The following is a 15586-nucleotide window of genomic DNA, read 5'->3' as shown; positions in this document are numbered from 1 at the left end:
ACTTTCAAGATGGACTTTAATGTCATATTTTCACATATAAATGTATCATATTTAAATCTGTTGTGAATTTGTAAAACGAAACATAAAACGTCCACCTTGGAAATGCACTGTGGTTTGGAACCTATGCAGCGTGTATTTGTAAATGTTTTGATGGAAGTAGCCCCCGCGCCACCCGCAATCTCGAGACTGCCGGCTCAAGGTTCCAATTATAACGGGCCGGCTTCCGGCTCCCAATTGGGAATGTACCATCGCCTCACTTACGAGCGGGGAAGGGGGGGGGAAAGGAGTTAGAGCCAAAGTTATGGTACCAGCGTGATGAATAAGATACCGAGTCAACGATTTAAAAAGGAAAATTAAAAACATATATTTTGACCTCTGAAGGTGTGTGTGATTGAGTTTGGTTTTCTTTGGACACATTGTTGTGGAGATTTCTCCCCTCCCTCCTCCCCCCCCCCCCTCTCGGTGCCGGGGTGGTAGGTGCGGCGCGGGGCGGCGCGGGCCCATCTGTTGGTCACAGTGGGGAGCCGGCGGCGTTGACGACACGAGGCGCTGAGGGGGAGACAAACGCGCCCGAAAGCAGCGCGGCGATTGTGGTCCGCCGCCGCCGTCGGTAGAAGAAGAAGAAGAAGAAAGCCTAAAGCGGGGTGGCGTGGCCCGGCCGGTGGCGAGGCGGATGGGAGCGGCGGTACCATGGCGCAGCCGGGCTGTGTGAGAGGCCGCGCTTCGGCGGAGAGGCTGCGCTCCTGGTGGGAAGTTCCGGCGATCGCTCATTTCTGCTCCTTGTTCCGGGCCGCCTTCGCGCTGCCCGACTTCGAGATCGAGGTGAGACTTTTACTCGGAGACGGAGGAGATCGGGGCCTGTGAGTGAGTGAGTTGGGGTGGGGACATCCTCCCTCCACCGTCGGGCGGGGGCGGGGGAGACACGGATCGGGCCGGGCCGGGCCGGGCCCCGACCGAGCGGCGCTTTGTGTGTCCGGAGCCCGAGACGCATTAACCGGATGATGACTGTTGTTATTTGCCGCCGCTTTCACCATACTCGGCGGCGGGAGGGACGAGTTCCCACCCTGGCGCCGATTGTGTTGAGGGCCGAGGCTCAGAGGCCCAGTCTCTCCTTTTGATTTGTAGACTTGAGGTTTATTTCCACGGCCCTCTGGCAGCCCCGCGTTTAAACCGCTCCGCTGTGGCCTCGACATGGGGGGGTGGAGAGGGAGAGGAACAGCCGCGCTTTAAAAATTAAAGGGAAGAATCCACCCCCTTCCCGGGGGCGGGCTTGGGTTTAATTGTCCCCTTCCCCGTGGATTTGGGATGAATTGGTGTCCTTTTCACCTTTTGGGTTTAATTGTTGTCCCCATCCCCTTGGGTTAGGGTTTAATTATTGTCTTTACCGTTTGGGTTTGTTGTCGTCTTTATCCTTTGGGTTTGGGTTTGTTTGTTGTCCTCTTCGCCCTTTGGGTTTATAGGGTTTAATTCTCCCCTCCTCCTTGGGTTTGACTTTAATTATATTCCCCTCCTTCCTTGCGTTTGGCTTTAATTATTGTCTCCTCTTACCCCCTCCCCTGGTTTGGGTTTCTTTGTTATCCTCTTCACATTTTGGGTTTGTTAGGTTTAATTATTGTCGTACCCACCTTGGTTTTAAGTTTAATTGTCCCCTCCCCCTTGGGTTTGGATTTCATTTATTGTCATCTTCACCCTTTGGGTTTGATTATTGTAATTATTATCCCTCACCCCACTTGGGTTTGGGTTTAATTACTGTGTGTCTCTTCTTTCTCTCCCCTCCCTCCCTTTGGGGTTGTTGGGTTTAATTGTTGCCACCCCCACCCCAGAACATAAATAGGAGCAGGAGTAGGTCACATGGCCCCTCAAGCCTGCTCCACCATTCAATAAGATCGTGGCTGATCTTCAAGCTCAACTCCAATTTCCCGCCCAATCCCCATATCCCTTGGGTGTGTTGGGTTTAATTGTTGTCCCCTGCCCCTTGGGTTTGGGTTTAATTATGTTCCCCTCTGCCTTTGGGGTTGTTGAGTTTAATTGTTACCCTAACCTATATCCAGGGCTGGATTTACACTGATTAGATAAACTACTCTTCCTCAAGTTTGATTTTGGTGCCAGTTTGAGTAGGTTACTATGAATCCCAATTAGTTTGTTGAATAATCTAGGTGGGCCAAACCATGATACAAGTGGATTGGAACTACTAACTGCTCCTTTTGAAGTCTGTTTACATTTCTGTTTAAAGATTCATTACATTACATTTAGTCTACCACACAAAAACAGGCCATTCAGCCCAAATGGTTTATGTCAGCGTTTATGCTCCACACGAGCCTCCTCCCTCGCTACTTCATCTACTTGTGTCAGCATACGTTTCTTTTCCTTTCTCCCTCATCTGTTTATCAGGTTTCCCCTTTCCCTTTATGCTATGGCGGGCTAGTGGGATTGGATTGCTTTTGCATAGAGCCAGCGCGGACTTGAAGGGCTGAATAGCCTCCTTCTGTGCTGTAATCTTTCTATGATTCTATTTGCCTCAACTACTCCTTGTGGTAGTGCTTTCCACATTCTTACCACTCTTTGGATAAAGAAGTTTCTCCTGATTCCCTATTGGATTTATTAGTGACTTATATTGATGACCTATAGTTTTTGGATTTCTGCACAAATGGGAACATTTTTTCTTCCTGTACCATATCAAACCCCTATGTTATCTTGAAGACCTCTATCAGGTCACCCCTCAGCTTGAACTGCTCACAGTACTCCAAGTGTGGTCTAACCAAGGTTCTATACAAGTTTAACCTAACTTCTCTGCTTTTCAATTCTATCCCTCTAGAAATGAATCCCAGTGCTTGATTTGCCTTTTTTATGGCCTTATTAACCTATGTCGCTACTTTTAGTGATTTGTGTATCTGTACTCCACAATCCCTTTGTTCCTCTACCCCATTTAGACTCTTATTATCCAAGCAATATGTAGCCTGCTGATTCTTCCTACCAAAATGTACCACCTCACACTTGTCTATATTGAAATTCATTTGCCAATTACAAGCCCATTCTGCAAGTTTATTAATGTCTTCTTGCATTTTAATGCATTCTTCCTTTGTATTAACTACACCCCCCAATTTCGTGTCTGCAAATTTTGAAATTGTACTTCCGATTCCCGAGTCCAAATCATTGATGTAAATTGCGAACAATAGTGGTCAGTGTTGATCAATTTTGCTTGGTTAGTGTCAGATTTAGACAATGCAATATTTGGGTAGAGTTTAGGTGCTATAAGTTACTTAAAAATAACACTTAATACAATTTGTTTATTTATTAAGTGTGGAATTATTGTGATTGTTCGTTTGTTGTTTTTGTTTGAACATTGAGGTTTAGTGACTCATCTTCCCTTAATGTAAAGCATGACGTTATTCGTTTTATAATGTCTCTGTGTAGGCGAGCTGTGGGAAATGGTGAAAATTACCTTGAACCCGAGCCAGTGACGCAGTAATACTTCCTTTTAAGCAAGGTGTTGCTGCATAGTCTTACCGACGTATGTGGCTGTGAAGATTACAATTTCATGAACCTTGATCTAAAACCTCCTTATCGTTTTTCACCCTTGTTAATAATGTGTTGCATTCATTATGATGTGAATTCTAAAATTTAAGAGGAAAGCTGAATAATTAAACCAGAAATAGGAATACAGTATTAATCTAAAAAAAATTAATGATTTTTGAGGGTGCTCTGAATAGCATATAATGGTTTGGTTTTCTAGACGATTTAATTTGCACTTTTTTTTAACGTTTTCATTCAATATAAAATCAGTGTATCTCCTGAGACACTTCTATCCCAGCACAGATTGTAAATCATTGCCTGCTGGTGCTGTCATGACAATGATACCAGCCATCTGATTGTGCCCTCCTGGTCATCTCTGCGTGTGTGGGGGCAGGTCACCAAGTTATGTTGTTGTTAGGCTCCTTTTTATATTAAGAAAAAACTTGTATTTATATAACGCCTTTCACAACCTCAGGACGACCCAAATCCTTATACAGCCAATGCAGTACCCTTTGAAGTGTAGTCACTGTTGTAGGAAATGTAGCAGCCAATTTGCGCACAGCAAGGTCCCACAAATAGCAATGTGATAATGACCAGATAATTTGTTTTAGTGATGTTGACTGAGGGATAAATATTAGCCAGGACACAGGGGAGAACTCCTCTGTTCTTCGAAATACTGCCATGAGATCTTTTACATCCACCTGAGAGGGCAGACAGGGTCTCATCCAAAGAACGGCACCTCCTAAAGTACAGCACTAGATTTTGTGCTCAAGTCTCTGAAGTGGGCCTTGAATGCACAATCTTCTGATTGAGACGAGAGTGCTACCACTGAGCCACAGCTCAATTCTTGCCCCTCTGCAGTTTTCCAGCCCAGAAGTACAGCCAAACCTCCATTTCACCATGACTCATTCCTGATTCACTTGTTTGCTGACTCATTCCTATACTGGAATTGTGTTTTTTTCTGCTAATTTTAATAGAAATCTTCATGAAGGTTACTGCTAAAGAGATTAAATAATCCCAGTATTTCCTTTTGAAAATTTGAATTTAAAAAAACTTTGAAATGTTGCAGTCAGCAATCAAAGCTAATAGATGCTCACAATAATACATTTATAATAAGGCCTTTTAATCTCAGAATGGCAAAATAATACCACTGTGGGTTAGCGCCCTGTCGCCTGTGGAACTGGGTTAGAATCCAACTCAGAATGATGGCATGAAATTTGCCACTCTTCCAGCAGTAAATGACCTGTGTGAACTTAGCTCAAAGTAGATGAATCCAGTTCATAGTAGGAAAGAGTCTGCAGTGCCAAGTTATCAGTATAATGCCAATTTTACTTCAATAAGTATCGTTGATATGAGAAGTGTCGTAGTGGTGCAGTGGGAATGCTCTTCTGTGGTTTAGGGCTACGATGCATTATAAGTTAGATGCATGTTATCCATGCTATACCTGAGGGGCTTGTTGCACTATATGAAGATACAAACATATGGAAATGATGGAGAGGAAAAGACTAACTGGTCCATCGAGACTGTCCCATACAGTCACGATGCTTTAAGCATCGTGATTCATGACCCCTCCATCCACTAGCAGCCATGTAATCTCCTGCAACGGGCAAAAAAGCAGATTAAAAAACAGGGAACTACAGGCCAGTTAGTGCGACATCAGTCGTCTGGAAAATGCTGGAATCCATTATTAAGGGCGTGGTAACAGGGCACTTAGAAAATCATATGATTAGGCAGAGTCAACATGGTTTTATGAAAGGGAAATCCATTAGTTTTTTGAGGATGTAACTGGCAGGATAAATCAGTGGATGTAATATATTTGGATTTTTAAAAGGCACTCAAGGTGCCACACGAAAGGTTGTTACACAAGATAAGGGCTCATGGGGTTGGTAATATATTAGCATGGATAGAGGATTGGTTAACGGACAGAAAACAGAGAGCAGGATAAATGGGTCATTTTCAGGTTGGCAGGCTATAACTAGTGGGGTGTTGCAAAGACTAATGCTGGGGCCTCAGCTATTTACAGCCTATATTAATGACTTAGATGAAGGGACTGAGTGTAATGTATCCAAGTTTACTGCCAATACAAAGCTAGATGGGAAAGTAAGCTGTGAGGAGAACACAGAGTCTGCAAGGGGATATAGACAGGTTAAGTGAGTGGGCAAGAATTTGACAGATGGAGTATATTGTGGGGAAATGTGAGGTTATTCACTTTGGTAACAAGAATAGAAAATCAGAATTTTTTTAAATGGTGAGAAACTATTAAATGTTGGTGTTCAGAAGGATTTGGGTATCCTTGTACACGAAACACAGAAAGTTGACATGTAGATACAGCAAGCAATTAGGAAAGCAAATGGAATGTTGGCCTTTATTGCAAGGGGGCTGGAGTACAAGAGTAGGGAAGTCTTACTACCGTTGTACATGGCTTTAGTGAGACCTCACCTGGAGTACTGCATACAGTTTTGGTCTCCTTTCCTAAGGAAGGATATACTTGCCTTAGAGGCGGTGCAACGAAGGTTCACTAGATTGATTCCTGGGATGAGAGGGTTGTCCATTGAGAGATTGAGTAGAATGGGCCTATACTCTCTGGAGTTTAGAAGAATGAGTGGTGATCTCATTGAAACATATAAGATTCTGAGAGGGCTTGACAGGGTAGATGCTGAGAGGCTGTTTCTCCTGGCTGGAGAGTCTAGAACATGGGGGCATAGTCTCAGGATAAGGGGCTGGCCATTTACGACTGAGATGAGGAGGAATTTCTTCACTTAGAGAGTTGTGAATCTTTGGAATTCTCTAATGGTGGAGCAGGCTCGAGGCCTTATGGGCCTACCCCTGCTCCTATTTCTTATGTTCTTATTAAGATGCAAGCTGAGCTGAAACCAAGAATAAGCATGAAATAATTAACATATACTAAATGATTACTTTGTCCAGGTATTCACTAGGAATATCACGAGCAGCATGGCCTCCTCAAATTGCAGTTACCAAAGTAGAATTAACTAGATTGTTAAGTAGAATTAACCATGCTATTAAAAGAGACTAGAGAAATTTGTGAGGCAATAATGCTTACTGTGAGGGTGTTGATGAACACCAGAGAGGTCCTATGGATTGGAAATAGGCTTAACGTGGTGCCCATTTTCAAAAAGGGTGACAAATCAAACTTGGGGAACTACAAAACAACTAGTCTTACTTCAGTACTGTATCAAATGGTGCAATCCATTATCTGGTGTCAAGTTGAGGATTTTGTGCAATAATAAATTACTAAACAGCAGTCAGCAAGGAAGTGGCATCCCAAGCGGATTGTGAAAAACCGTGTGACGTTATGTGCTTAGACTTCCAAAAAGCATTTGACAATAAAAGGCTTGTAGTTACGCTGCAAGCAGAGGGCATTCAAGGTAAAACTTGAGAACGGATAAGGAATTGGCTGAAGGGCAGAAAACAGCTCGTACTTATTAGAAGAGTTATGTTAGGGTGGGGCAAGTGTTGAATGGGGTGTCCCACTGATCAGTGTTGAGAGTCCTTTTGCTTCTACTTCACATTAATTATTTGAAATTGGAAACTCAATGCAAATTAATGAAATTCGCAGATGATGCCAAACTACAAGGGAAGGCTGATTCTGATGAGACAGCTCCAGAAGTCCAAAATTAGTTGGACCAAATACGTGTGTGCAGAGTAATGGCAGATCAAATTTCAATGGACAAATCTAAAGCAATTCATATAGGAGGAAAAAATTGGGTGCTATAAATACACCATGAATGGTGTCAAAATAGCAGAGGGTGAAGTTGCAAAAAAGTTAGGGGTCCTAGTAGATTTGATGATAAACATGTTCAACCACTGTAGAACAGCAACCAACAATGTTAAAAGGATGTGGAACTATATAGCCAAAACAATAGGATACAAATCAGAGGAACTCCTGCTCATACTGTACAGTGCTCCGACCTGACCACACCTTGAGTATAGTCCCCACCACTTACATTGTACTGTCCTCGTTTATCCTGGACAGCTGCCTATAACGGGCAAATTGTGCTAACCATTTTGTATTTCCATAGGCGTCAATTACAAAGGTGCCGCTTATACCGTATTAAGTGGGCTGGTTATTTCGCGCAGTTCATGCAGCTGTTCGTACCTTGTGCTTACCTGTCATTAAGTTACTCACTAAGTTAAGGACTTTCGTTTTGAGCATTCCTTAATTAATTTTCCCTCACTGAAACAAATGTTTCCTGAAGTTTAACAAGGGGAAATAACTTTTAAAAAGCCTCTAGAACTCCTGCCACTGCTGCGAGCCCTTGCTGGCTTGCTGACCTGGATACCTTCTAGCTCTGCTTTGAAATTAAATATTAAATACGGAGGACTTGTTTGAAAAATGATCTGAATACAGGAACGCGTTTTGATGTTACTGCCTGCAGCTTTTGTTAATTTTTTGTTGGGTGCTGTTAACTGCCTCCCCTATATCAAAATTACAATTTTGGCCTCGCTCCAGCCATTAAACCAGCCATCGGGTATCGCAGGCAAATTGCACAAGCACGCCTGCTACAAGTGGTGGGGACTACTGTGTTCAGTTCTGGTCACGGAGGCATTCTGGCCCTGGAGGCAGTTTGGAATAGAGCCACAAGGCTGATCTCTCATGTCAGTGGATAAGTTGAGGAGAGATTGGAGCGAATTGGGCTTTTCAGCCTTGAATGGAGATGTTTGACGGTTGACTTTGTAGCGATATATAAGATAGTAAACAATACAAGAGGTAGATTCAGAAAATTACTTAAAACTAAACCATTAGAGTAGGACAAGGAGTCACAATCTGAAACTAGTAAATGTCAAATTTAGGACTGATATCAGGATGATTTTTGCACACTGAGTGATTAACACATTGAATGGAATTCCAGGTAGGGTATTGGAGGTTAAAAAGCCTGGAATCATTTGAGAAACAATTTGTTGCCATTTGTTAATGTAAGGCCTTTCTAGAAGGATGAGCTAAGATGGCCTGAATGGCTTTCCTTGCTTGCATTTAGCTTGTGGCAGGTGTGGGAACGGCTGTGATGGCCCCGGTGAGATGATACTTGCTGTTCAGGCTAGTGGATGGAAAGAAATGGATAGTTGGGCAAGGTACTGGAAGGCCCTTTCTTTGTAATTGTATCTCACTGAGTCATTTTTATTCAGATCAGGAAGGTGAGAAGATTCAGAAGAATGTGAGAACCTTGGAGTGGGAAGGGAACCTGGTGTTGGTGATAAGATAAGATGCTCAGTAAAACCTGGATCTGAAAACTTTAACATGGAAGCAAACCTATTCGAGGCTGTGATACATGAAGGATTTAGAGGCCGTGTTAGCAGCTTGAGCTTTCATCTCATGATTTTATGGTGTCATCTGGATCCCTTGTGTGTATCACGGCCTTGAATGCATTCACAAGCACTTTTATTTTCTATATTGATCCTTTTGGTTTGTTTACCTTTTTGGAGCCTTTGGATACTCACAGCCATTGTTCTGCGTTTTGTTCATTATGGTATAGCACTACAGTTTGAGTCACTTGATATCATCACAGGTACCTGTCACACTGCTCAACTCTGCTTCCAATTTTTCATGAAACTAGTGCATCTCATTTGGTATTGCTCACTAAGTCAGATGATGTGGAGATGCCGGTGATGGACTGGGGTGGACAAATGTAAGGAATCTTACAAATCACAAGTTTTCGGAGATTATCCCGTTCGTCACCTGACGAAGGGGATAATCTCCGAAAGCTTGTGATTTTAAAATAAATTTGTTGGACTATAACCTGGTGGTGTAAGATTCCTTACATAAGTCAGATGATACATTGTATTATAAGGAGAATGGAACATTGTGCCATCTAATGTATTTATTCCGCTGCTAAGATGAAGCTGTGTCCCTTTATGGTTATAAAGTTTGATACTAAGTAAACATTTGGTGAGCTTGTTAATTGCTATTTCAGGCTGGAGATCAGAAACCCTGGCTTTGTTTGCAGGAAAGTCAATTAAGAATCTGCAGACTTTGTGGCTCTGGTAATTTCTGTTCATGGACAGTCTTTTTGTATATTCCAATTGTGACGATAATTTAAGCTTATGTTCAGATGATGTCTGTAAGATGCTCAAGCTTTGCTGATGTAGCTAATGAGATAATTTGAATCTTTTATTAAATTCCACCCTTATTGCTCACCCCCAGCCGTGTATTGTATTACTTGGGTGCAGTCAGAACTGGAAGTATTTTCCATGTTTCAACATTTATAATACAATCAAAATATCAAATGTAATAGTTTGTCTTTAAAATTGATTTTATTTTGTGACAAATGGAATATTGTATGGGATGGTCCGCATATTAGGGAAAATGTGCCTAATATTTCACATGCCCTTTATCTGTACTGTGCAACTAAACCTGACTCGCTCATAACCTCACAACAGAGTAATGCTGAGCTGTGGAGATATACAGCAGTACTGTGCATGATATATTTTGATCACACAACGTTCTACTTTATGATATCAAAAAAAACAAGCATGTCCTCTCAGATTGGTGTGGATGGACTTTTTATTCCATCATTACTCCTCAGCTCAGTTGCTTTCTGCATAATATTTTTCCAACAAGATTTTTTTTAAAAAAATCTTAAAACAAAACAATATCATACCTCAGGATTTATTATGTCTAGCCATATATAAGGCAATGCATGTATAAGTTGACCCACTCACTTTGCAGCCAAACAGCTCTTCAAACAGCAGCAGGTTTATATTTCAACTGGAGTTCTGTAGGAACCGTTAATACAACACTGAATTCTCTCTCCTATGGCTCCCAATCTCCAGCCCCCCCGCTTCACTGGAGAGGCATGATGTGCTTCTCTCTGGTGATTTCCTTTCCAAAGACTTTCTGTAAATAATTTTATTGTCTTTATTGGCAATATCTGCTTTGAATTCTATTTTGTGCAAGGCTGTCTCCAATGATGTCAGCTGGCCTGAAACTGCTGTGGCACAATAATTAAAATGCAACCATGGAGAATGATGCATGATGTCGTGTCATAAACGCACCTTAGTATCTAAAGATAGAGATCTATGCAACACATCTGGCAAATACAAATAGCGTGTAGTTATTGTTTTGGGGCTAGGCTAGAAGAGCAAAGTTCAAGAGGTTTTTTCATGTATGAGGTCTGCAATTGGATTACACCTTTAATTCTATTTAGGGGTTTCATATATTAGTGTTGGAGTATTCTCATTGTATAAAATTTGATGATGCTTGGTGTGCAGTCTTGTATGTACTTGAAGCATAGTAGATATTTTCAACTGACATTTTGTTTGGATATTTCCATCCTGCACAGCCACCTCAAATTAAACTATACTATAATCATGGAAGTCCTATTGTGGGTCAGTTTTACTCTTTTTAAAAAATATTTATTCTTGGGTCATAGTGGGTGACACCAGCAAGACCATAATTAATGTTTACCCATGGTGGCCCATAGACTTTGGTGGTAGACCTTCTTCAAAAGTTAATTTTGCAATTTGGGCAGCTGGAGCATTAAGTCAAACATGTAGTGTGGACAAGAGACTTTCTTAGGCCAGACGGGGTAAGGGTGGTAGGTTCCCTTCTCTGAAGGATATTACTGATCCAGTTGGATTTTTATGACAATCCAGCAGCTTTCATATGAAAATGACGGACAGGAAAAGATCATCATGGTGCAACTGAACATCATGACCTTGTCGCCCCACCAGCAGCCACCACAATCTCCTAGGAGAGGCAAATTTTCCTGAATTCCTGGCCAATTCAGGAAAAATTCCTCTCTAACCCTTAATGGCAATCAAAATGAGTTCTAGGAGAGCACATGAAACACAACCAATACCCCACCTACCTTTTTGTATATTATGGTATCACCCACAACTAGGAACTTGTCCCGCTTTCTTTTGCACGTGTGCAGTGAATCGGCATTCACTGCATGAGCCTACAACTTGTTCCTAAATTCAATGGCCTCTGCAAAAAGAGAAACTTCATGACACCTAACCTAGTTCTATTTTTACATAACTATACGCATGTTTCCTGGTTATCCCTAACCCGTCTAACTAAAATAGCCTATCCACACGGACAAAATTTAGTCCTTTGATTATTTTAAGACCTCAATCAAATCGCCCTGAAGTCTACACTTTTCTAAAGCAAAAGGATCCAGTTCCCTAAGCCTATCATGGTAACTAAGGGTCTTTATGCTAGGCATCAATCTAGTGCTGCTTCTCTGCGCCTTTTTCAGGAACTCCGTACCACCCACCATGTGAGGGGGCCAAAACTGGATACAGTGTTCTGGGTGATATACAAGGACAATATAGTATCTTTTGTTTTGTATTGGATTGTCCTAGCAATACATCCTAATATTCTACTTGCTTTTTCTATCGCCTTGAGGCACTGGTGAGCCTTTAGTGTTTCATGCGCTACAACACCCACTCAACTGTCTATAGTTCGGAGCCCTGCATGGTATACACATGCTTGGTGTTAGCCCTACTCATTTACATAACACTACATAGGGACTGAGTGTAATGTATCCAAGTTTGCTGATGATACAAAGGTAGGTGGGAAAGTAAGCTGTGAGGAGGACAAAGAGTCTGCAAAGGGTTATATATACAGGTTAGGTGAGTGGACAAGAAGGTGGCAGATGGAGTATAATTGGGGAAATGTGAGGTTATTCAATTTGGTAGGAAGAACAGAAAAGCAGAATATTTTTTAAATGGTGAGAAACTATTAAATATTGGTGTTCAGAGAGATCTGGGTGTCTTCGTACAAGAAACACAAAGTAAGCATGCAGGTACAGCAAGCAATTAGGAAGGCAAATAGTATGTTGGCCTTTGTTGCAAGGGGGTTGGAGTACAAGAATAAGGAAGTCTTGCTCCAATTGTACAGGGCTTTGGTGAGACCACACCTGGAGTACTGTGTACAGTTTAGGTCTCCTTATCTAAGGAAGAATATACTTGTCTTAGAGGCGGTGCAACGAAGGTTCAGTAGATTGATTCCTGGGATGAGAGGATTGTCGATTGAGTAGAATGGGCCTATATTCTCTGGAGTTTAGAAGAATGAGAGGTGATCTCATTGAAACATAAAAGATTCTGAGGGGGCTTGGCAGGGTAGATACTGAGAGGTTGTTTCCTCTGGCTGGTGAGTCTAGAACTAGGGGTCATAGTTGCAGGATACGGGGTCGGCCATTTAAGACTGAGATGAGGAGGAATTTCTTCACTTAGAGGGTTGTGAATCTTTGGAATTCTCTACCCCAGAGGGCTGCGGATGTTGAGTTATTGAATATGTTCAAGACTGCGATAGATGGATTTTTGGACTCAAGGGAATCAAGGGATATGGGGATCGGGTGGGTAAATGGAGTTGAGGCCGAAGATCAGCCATGATCTTATTGAATGGCGGAATAGCCTCGAGGAGCCGTTTGGCCTACTCCTGCTCCTATTTCGTATGCTCTTATATGTTTGTATTTAAGAACATAATGCAAGTTGTTGTTGATAAATGCTTTATAAAGCATCTTTAACGTAGGAAAACCTACCAAGGCGATTTACAGGAGCGCAATCAGATAAAAATTGACACTTGAGCCAAAGTAGGACATATTAGAACAGGTGACTAAAAGCTTGGTCAAAGAGAAGTTTTAAGATTACTGTTAAAAACTAAATCAAGTACCTGACTACCTGCAGGGTTGTCATTAACATTTGTGTTAAGAAACAACCATTTATGATATCTATAAATGTTTGTGCTGTCCTGCCCTCAATACCAGATGACTCACCATTGGACCACTGAATGGCTTGGAAATTAAAATCCCTCCTTTTATACAGACATTACATTATTTAGATTCCTTTGTATTTGGATGTCCACAGATTACCAGATTTTATTGAATGCAGTCTTATGATTCGATGAGATTTGAACTCATGACCTCTGGGTTACTAGTCTAGAACTATACTACCATATTCTACTTCAGGGTTATGTCTAAAATTGACCTTTATAATGACTTCAGTTTTTCTGTAATAGTAGAGTGCTGTGCAAGTGCCATTGGGGTCAGCAGATGTGTTTGTTTAATGCCTATCTTGCAAAACAAAAACTACTATAAAGATGGGGCTTATTCAGCTTGGCAGTGGCTATTTGGTCTGTCATAATGTTCACCTGAATTATGTTTTTAAAAATCTCTGAATCTATTCAGAACAATTGCCGCTGCCTTTATGTTGAATGCCTGAGTCAGCATAGTCTTTACAACTAACAGTTTCTGTTTACAGATTGTGCATATATTATGTATTTTATAATTGCAGGATAATATAGCTCCTTTATGTGCCACATTTATATAATTATAACGGTTCTGAGCTTTTTGCTGTAAAATAATAAGTAATCAGAGGGCAAAGTCCTGATGGTGTTCAGAGATGGTGGTTTAGAGAGCTTTTTTTCAGATGCGTGATATACAGTGGAGAGCAGTGATCTATGGGGAAAACAAACCTTTGGGTGACTTTGGAATTATTAAATCCCAAATGCTGCAGGCATAAGTACTGATACCACTGTTCTAACAACAGTTTGACCTTGGAAAGGGTGTGGAGGAGATTTAGCAGAATGATGGCAGGGATGAGGGACTTAGGAACATAGGAACAGGAGTAGGCCATTCAGCCCCTCGTGCCTGCTCCGCCATTTGATAAGATCATGGCTGATCTGTGATCTAACTCCATATACCTGCCTTTGGCCCATATCCCTTAGTTATGTGGAGAGACTTGAGAAGATGGGAGAAGGTTATGGGGAGATTTAATAGAAGTGTTCAAAATTATATGGGGTTTTGATAGAAAGAAAGACCTGCACAACCTTTCACAACCTCGGGATGTCCCAAAGTGCTTTACAGCCAACTAAGTACTTTTGAAGTTTTCACTTTTGTAATGTAGGATACACGGCAGCCAATTTGCGCACATTGGATATGGTAGATAGAATAAATAAGGAGAAACCTTTCCAGTGGCAGGTGGATTGGTAACCAGAGGACACAGATGTAAGATAATTGGCAAAAGGGCCAGAGGGTAGATGAGAAATTTCAACGCAGTGAGTTATGATGAACTGGGATGCAACGCCTAAAAGGGTGGATTCAATAGTAATTTTCAAAAGGGAATTGGATATATACTTGAAAAACAAAAAAATTGCAGGGCTATGGGGAAGAGCAAGAGAGTTGGACAGCTCTTTCAAAGAGCCGGCACAGACACGATGGACCGAATGGGCTCCTGTTCTGTAAGATTGAGTTTAAAATGGCCATTGGAGACTAGTGGTTTATGGAGATTGAACTGCTGAGTGGTGCTCATCAGGCTGCATAACTTTGAAGTGTTTCAGGTTCCAGTCAATAAGGATGTTTCAGCTGTTGTGGCAGTATTTTCCACAAAAGTCCTAACCCAGGTGTCTATTATTTTTAAATAGCTTGAAATTTGGCTAGTTTACAGTGCCATTTGGAGACTGCGTACTATATTGAGGTCTGGGGGACGTGCACCTGTGTCTAGTTGGAAATCTACAGGTTAAGATTAGGTGTCTTAGTATGGGGGGAAATCAGGATTTAATTTGCTTTGTATCATCACAATTGCATCATTGTTTTTGACAGATTTTGGAAGGGGAAGTGATGATGTGTATATTTGCATGATGCAGGTGCTACTTGTGCGATGTATACATCACTAGTTTAGAGACCACATGTACGAGAGTAGTTCACATGAGCAGGAGCTTGATGAAGGGTGACGGCAGTATTCTCTATGGGGGGGTGCTGTATTATGAGTGAACAAAGGCCACAGGTGGTATAAGATAATACTGTAATGTTGTCGCTAGGATTTCTCAAGTGAAATGGCAATGTCAAGTTTTCATTAACCGTGGAAATATGCCCGGCAGCATAATTATTAATGTTTGTTCTTCTAAACTGAGACTTTGCAGAAAGCGTTTTGAGCTGCAAAGTACTTAAGGTGAATTCTTGGTGGTTACAGGTCTGTCGTTGTTGGTGGAAGCGAGATCAAATTAAAATGAAGAATTTCCGGGTTAACACTCTCGAAAGCAGAGACTGGTGGTGAATGATTATTTTTCAGACTGGAGGGAAGTATGCAGTGGTGTTCCCTAGGGGTTGGTATT

At 41.7% G+C, this 15586-nt stretch overlaps 1 protein-coding gene across 4 annotated transcripts in view; it reads left to right on the top strand.

Annotated features, from left to right (window-relative positions):
• The first annotated feature begins 504 nt into the window (after window positions 1–504).
• LOC137328055 (chromatin remodeling regulator CECR2-like) overlaps window positions 505–15586 on the top strand; it is a 53900-nt gene continuing 38818 nt past the window's right edge. For all 4 annotated transcript variants that reach the window (XM_067994171.1, XM_067994169.1, XM_067994168.1 and 1 more), the window contains exon 1: window positions 505–822. In XM_067994171.1, coding sequence (XP_067850272.1) covers window positions 691–822 — 132 coding nt within the window. In that variant the 5' untranslated portion in view covers window positions 505–690. The remainder of the gene's footprint in view (window positions 823–15586) is intronic.

Source organism: Heptranchias perlo, chromosome 12, assembly GCF_035084215.1.
Source record: "Heptranchias perlo isolate sHepPer1 chromosome 12, sHepPer1.hap1, whole genome shotgun sequence".
In the NCBI taxonomy this organism is placed as follows: Eukaryota; Metazoa; Chordata; class Chondrichthyes; order Hexanchiformes; family Hexanchidae; genus Heptranchias; species Heptranchias perlo.
The sequence above is the reverse complement of the archived record's forward strand: the minus strand, read 5'-3'. Positions and strand labels throughout refer to the sequence as shown.